The 6,628-nt window shown below is 40.6% G+C and overlaps 1 protein-coding gene across 1 annotated transcript in view; it reads left to right on the forward strand.

Annotated features, from left to right (window-relative positions):
• The window catches only part of LOXHD1 (lipoxygenase homology domains 1), a 126,944-nt gene that overhangs the window by 77,023 nt on the left and 43,293 nt on the right, over positions 1–6,628 (forward strand). Inside the window, exons 29-32 of the mRNA XM_031557217.1 lie at positions 169–331; positions 3,630–3,784; positions 4,618–4,827; positions 6,233–6,353. Of these exons, the coding sequence (XP_031413077.1) occupies positions 169–331; positions 3,630–3,784; positions 4,618–4,827; positions 6,233–6,353 (649 nt within the window). The remainder of the gene's footprint in view (positions 1–168; positions 332–3,629; positions 3,785–4,617; positions 4,828–6,232; positions 6,354–6,628) is intronic.

The following is a 6,628-nucleotide window of genomic DNA, read 5'->3' on the forward strand; positions in this document are numbered from 1 at the left end:
TGGATGATCTTGTAGGTCTTTTCCAACCTTGGTGATTCTATGACTCTATGATTCTACATAAACACATGAATTGGAAATTCTTGCTTGCACAACGGAGCATTTTCAAAGGAGGAATGTTAACATGTGTTCCCTTTGCTTTGAAGAGATTCTCTGTCCTGTTTACTTCAGGGTTCAGAAACTATCACATTTCCATGTGAAAGATGGCTTGCAAAGTCTGAAGACGACGGTGAGATTATCCGAGAACTGGTACCTTCTGATATTTTTACTGAAAAGCTCATGAAGGATGGGACACTTAAGCAGATAGAAGAAGAGGTTGAAGACCCGCTGGAAGGTAATACGATAGTAGGAGTTAGAAGGGATCTATTTATTTGGGCAGGTGGCTTTTTTTGGAAAAAATTTTGGATGTGTGGTTCAAACAAAACTACTGGCACTACCTATCCACATTTCTTTTTCTTCCTGTCCTCTGGTATCTGCTATGTCTGAAGCTCTTCGTGCAGTAATACCATTTCTTCTCCAAAAGAGTGGTCAGGCACTGGCACAGTCTGCCCAGGGAGGTGTCACTGTCCCTGAAAGTATTCCAAAAACTTTTAGACGTGGTACTAAGGGACATGATTTAGTAGGGTTATATTGGTGGGAAGGTGAACAGCTGGACTGGATGATTGTGGAGGTGTTTTCCAACCCTGATGATTCTATGGTGTGTATAAGCCTGTTTCAGCTACCCTTGCATGCAATGTTTGGTCCTCTCTTTTGATGCATGGCAAGTCAAAATCTTGACCTTGTCTTCCAGGCTCTGCAAACATCTCAGCCTGTTTGCTCAACTTTGCCTTCCCTGTGCCCTCCACAGCTTCTTCTCCTACTCTATCAGTCTGATCCTTACTCCTCTTTCTTCCCAGAGCCCGTTTTGCTGGTGTTCTCCATGTGCATTTGGACACCCTGTAAAAATTTTGCTTTAGGCAGTCATCCTCATCTTTTTCTCAACAGATTCAATGATCTACAGATGTCCCTTCACACCTCTGTGTTTCTATGATTCTGTGATTCTATGATTCAAGTGCCTCCGGGCACTTATCCAGCTCTGTCTAGCATTCTGTCTCATAAAGTGTTCAGATTCAGAACAGAAGTTTTGTCCCTGACTCCTTTCTTCTCTGTGTGCCTGGTTATCCCAACACCAGGATCTCCTTTTCTCTTACTGAGCTCTTCTGCTCTTGAGAGAAGCTGTGGACCTTCCTATACTCTGAGTAGAGGAAATTGAATGCAGCTGCCATCTTCTTTCCTGGTGTTTCTGTCTGGTAACATGATGATTCAGCAGAGGAAATCATTCCTCTTTCTGTGTCTTTTCTCTGTCTGATTTGCGTTTACTGTACACCACTGTCAAGGTGGAATTTATATGAATGTTAAGTGTTTCTCCAGCTGCCACAGGGGAAGTGAAGTTCTGTGTGGAGTCTTTAGTGATGCTTTACATGGAGTGGAACCTTTGCACTGTTCCTTGAGAGGAGAAAGGTGTGCTCTTTTCTCCTATTATCTCATGTGAGATTTGTTTTTCTGTTGGAGAAAAAAGGCAGTTTTACTCTCTGTTTGTAAGCAACACGCCTGCTAGATGCCTTTGTGACATTGTTTAATCTACTGACTCACATCACTTTGTCTTGCATTCATTATTGTGTGCTGTCTAACATAGGTGGTTCATCTTCTCCTCCGAAATGCAAAGCCTTAATACAAGTTTTACAACCTGTAGAACAAATTTTTTAACAACTAAAAGTTGCTTTTGGGAACTAGGGACAAGCACTAGCAGCTAACGCTAGGATTAAGTCTGGGAACTTCTATTTAAAATATGAAAGATGGGGTTTATATCTCTGCATCTCTGAGTCATCACATGTTAGGGGCACTAATGCAGTATAAATGACAGCAAAGGAAAATCTAATTTATGCTTTTCTGAGGATGGCATCTTATATAATAGATGGCATTTCAATCCAGAAGATGCCCAGAACCAGCAAAGAACAAAGGTGGATGAATTGACTGATTAGTCTATATGCATTGCTTCCTTTATTACTACTGAGACAATCATCTCTCAAACACAAAGCCGTAGCTCCGCACAAGAATTTAGGACACAAAGTGAAGAGGCAAACCAGAAAATGTGGCATTGCACCTAACCCAATGCACTGTCTCACAGGACACTCCTGATACATTTCTTCGAGAAACCAGTGGAAATAATTTATGTACTGAAAAGCAGAATAGGCCCTGTTCTACTGGAGAGGCTAGGAACAGAAAGAAAAGACACTATAGTATTTTTAAATGTTCTTTTTGAATGAGGAAGAGTATTAAAAACCTATGAAGCAAACCTCCATAGTTGAGACTTTGTTCTTCTTTCTTATCTGTATTGCCCTGAGATTTGCAATAAGGCATTCTCTAGAGCTTGTATGCCACCAGGGTAATTAGAGACTTGCATGGTTCCTAATTGTTTTCCTAGAGAGGATGTTCTCAATTTGTTTTCTCCATGTAATTTGGGAAAGAGTAGCAAAATAGAAACAGGAGTATTTAACACATTTATTAAAGCACATTGTTAAAGATTTGATGAAACTTTATTGGATAACCATTGAGCAAGCTAAAGAGAAAGGATATTTAATGCATCTCCAGCACTTCCTTAATTAAATACTGCCTGTTCTCTTTTTGTCTGGGGAATTTACAGAGATACATGCCATTAACTCTAGCAGTAATTGCACAATTACACAATTGCACCTGAATCCCTGAGGTTTATTTACGGAAGATGGGGAATTAGGGGTTCACAACACTGAGCCACTTGTTCTCAGACTTAGGTCCCTGGAGCCTCGGTACAAGAAAAGTGTCAGGTTCCCTCAACTCGAGTTCACATCTGTAGAGCAAAAGCACTGCGTAAGATTTGCCAATCTCAAAGAAAGCATGCAGAGGTGACTTAACATTCACCAGCTTAGTAGAGAGGTACTCAGTGTTGCCAGGGTTGGTGGGCTGGTCAATCTCTACCAAGTTCTTAGTACCAGTGGTGGCCTACCAGTATAGTGTCCATGCTGGGACTACTCCCAGCAGGTACTGTTGGTGGCTGGCAGGCAAGTTGTCCATGCCATCCCTTAGTACCATGGCCATATATATAAAACAACAGAGACGATAAAGCATTGCAGAACAAGATAAGCAGGGTCATTCACAGAAAGCAAGGGGACTTGGTTACAGCTATGGAGCAGCTTCTCACAAGTGCATTTCTTCTACATGTGGAAATAGAGGCAGTTTACTCATGATCCCAAGAGAACATCAGCCCTTTCTCATGGGCTAGCCACCCGTTCAGCTGTGGTCTGTATTTTTCCACGCTACATCCAGTAATAACCATGATGATTCTTCACATTTCTAACTATGTACTATGTGATCAAAGAAATATGCAGGCATTGCTTACAGGGAGAAAAGAAAAGTCAGCATATTTCAGTCAAGTGATTCCCAACCTTGGGATCATTAGCAAATGCCTGGAAGGATAAAATACATAGGATTTTAACTCTCCAGAAGCTGAGGAACAAGCAGAAAGTTTGGGACTACCTTCATAGGTAAATTCAGTGTCTATGGTAGACTTTGAGAGTTCATCTGGCCAGAAATCACATCTCCATTTCCTTTTGCAGTTCACACATACAAAATCAGCGTGTTCACCGGAGATATCTACGGTGCTGGAACAGATGCTAACGTTTTCCTAAATATCTATGGAGATCTGGGGGATACCGGAGAGCGGAAACTCAGCAAATCTGAAACAAACTTCAACAAGTTTGAAAGAGGACAGGTACAAACGCAAGGGATTAATAACACTTGCTGTTTTGCAGTCTTTAACCTACAAAGTGCATGTCTGTTCTACAGGCTGAATTTTCCTATGAGGGATAAATCGATTGATTCAATTTACTATATTCATTACCTCTGAAAATACTTTGTATGGATTGACAGCTGTCTAATACAACTGATAGTCACCGCAGCAAATGGGTCAATGTTTCTGTGCAGTTGTTGGTAGAGACCAATTTTGAGCTTGACCCTCAAAAACTGCTGTGAATTATTAATTGCAGGCTTGAGAGCACACAAAACTTAAGAACTGTAATTTCCCTAGCCTCTGTGCAACTGGTTTGCACATATCTACTGTATATTATAATTTATCTTAGAGTATGATAAATTAATGGATCCTAAGTGGTGCCTGTATTTGCTAAAATAACTCGATGAATGGTTTTTGGCAGTTGGTCCTCAAATCATATTCACAGCCCCATTTGATGATATTCAGATATGATGATGGCAAAGATTGTCATATCTAGACAGTCTGTATAAATCTAAGTGCATTAGAAAAAAGTGTCTTGCATATAGAAATCAGGATGTAAAATTCCAGGTATTCAAAATTCTAATTGTGAAAGTGACATTTTTGAGCAGCTGCCCTCATAGCAGAAGAGTGCCTCAAAAATCTCCCCTGTAGAACAGTTCTAATGCACCAAAATACCTCTGCAGACCTCATAAATTTAATCAAACCTGTCTGAATTTAAACACATATTATGCAGTGCAGGCTCCATTTGCTTTTGCTTGGTAGATAATCTGTTGAGAGCTCATTAACAGAAGCCTCTGCTGTTGAACACCTTGCAGGAGGACACGTTTACAATACAGGCTGTGGACCTTGGCATTTTGTACAAGATCAAGATTCGCCATGACAATAGCATGATCAGTCCTGACTGGTTCCTGGAAAAAGTGGAGATCCTGGATGAGACCACAGAGGAATCATTTGTGTTCCTCTGTGAACGCTGGCTCTCCAAAAAGAAAGAGGACAAGAAGATAGAACGTACACTTTATGAGCAGGTACACGTGCAGCTCACAGCTGTGATCCCACATTAATTACTACCAGTAAAAATAAAATGGATGAATATCTGATTGAAGTCCATGATGAGAAAAACCTTTGGTTTTATCTTGTCCAGACTGAATTTGTTACTTTCTGACAAGCACTGAAAGCATGGCCACTCTCAGCTCGGAATCACTAGCTCTGTAGTTTGCAGTGTCAATAGAAAGATCAAGGTCTGTAAGAGAAACTATTCAGCTGAGAGTCCAGCTGCTTGCTAATGTACAGTAGTGTATATTTTGCCACTGTTCTCCTTTCTGCGTACGTAAAGTAGACAACTTTCATGTCCTACTGTTCTGAGTCCTCAAGCAAAAACTTTGGGTCCTTCAACTTCATCCTTTCAGGATGAGCTTTATCATTTCAGCTCCTTCCACCAATGACAAATATCAAAAGTCTTCTGTTACCATTCAAAGCACAAAATGCCTTTTAGTGAAATGCCCTTTCTACTTGTGTATTCTCTATTGCTTTATCAGGCTAATATGGCTAATTGGAATTCAAGGCTCATGCACCAATTCAAATTAGCAAACAAGATTAATAGACTTCTCTTGCTTCTATACAGTGAGGCATAATAAAGCAGCTAATTATAAGTCCATTTTATTTAAGGAGTCCACTTTGCAAAATATAGGGACATTTTAATTGAAAGCTACAACTAAAATTATCATCAATGAAATTGCACCAGTCTAATCCAGAATATAGCAGAATGGATGTGAGAAGAGTTACACCATGGATAAGTGCTGCCATATGCCTCCTCATAAAACTGCAGCAGACAATGCTATGAATTCTTGTGGTCTTGCTTGACTTGTTGCTCATATTCCTTCATAATGAAGAAGAAATAATAATTTCTTTTAAATTATGTGACCGTGTTGTAAGATGGTCATATTCATTGGAAAGTGACATTGTACACATCTGCAATAACTGCTCTAACACAACTGATATTTCATATCATTCCATTTTGTAGTACTCTCCCTCTCAGAGTCTTTAGCCTACGCTAGGTAATTTATTCTGACACCACAATATGTGCCCTGATAAGCAAACCTGGCTCTGCTCCATCTGCCTGAATTTTCTCTAGTTACTGCTTACACAGGTAACAGAAAAAGAATCACAACACACCATTAAAGTCTATTAGGCCCTTTGTATTTTCTTTTATTATAACACATCCATAACGATCTGTCAGGGTTACAACAATAAGGTAAATAAATGACCTGCAGTAAATTACAAGTCGCATTTCTTTGAGCTACGCTGAGCAAAATGCTACCTGGGGAGCCACAAGGCTTTCTCCTCACGTTGTTTTTAGAGGTACATAGGAACAACTGACAGCAGTGTGAGCACTGAACCACATTACCGTCCTGTACCTGCCTTTCTAATTAGAGTTACGATGGTGAACGGAGAAGCCTGAGTGAGTCCTCAGTCAGCCTGTCGAGTCTGGATAGCAGTGGAAACCCAAAGGAGAAAAAATCCCGCTTGGTCAAGTCGGCAGAAGAAGGATTATGTGAGTGAGCAACATGATTGGCTGAATGCGTGAGTGTATTTTTGTCTTTCCCTTGTTGGGAAGAAACATTTGCCCTGGTGAAGGGCAAGGAGAGGCCAAACCAGCAAATGTCAGTTCTCCAAACTGCACGGTGCTCTGGACAGTGTGACCATATCGTTAGGTAGGTGGCTATTCAAGGATATACTGTTTTCTGTCATGGTTAAGGAGGAAGTTTTTCACACAGAGGATGGTGAGGTACTGGAACAGGTTGCCCAAGGAGGTTGTGGATGCCCCAT

Source organism: Meleagris gallopavo, chromosome Z (assembly GCF_000146605.3).
Source record: "Meleagris gallopavo isolate NT-WF06-2002-E0010 breed Aviagen turkey brand Nicholas breeding stock chromosome Z, Turkey_5.1, whole genome shotgun sequence".
Taxonomy (NCBI): Eukaryota; Metazoa; Chordata; class Aves; order Galliformes; family Phasianidae; genus Meleagris; species Meleagris gallopavo.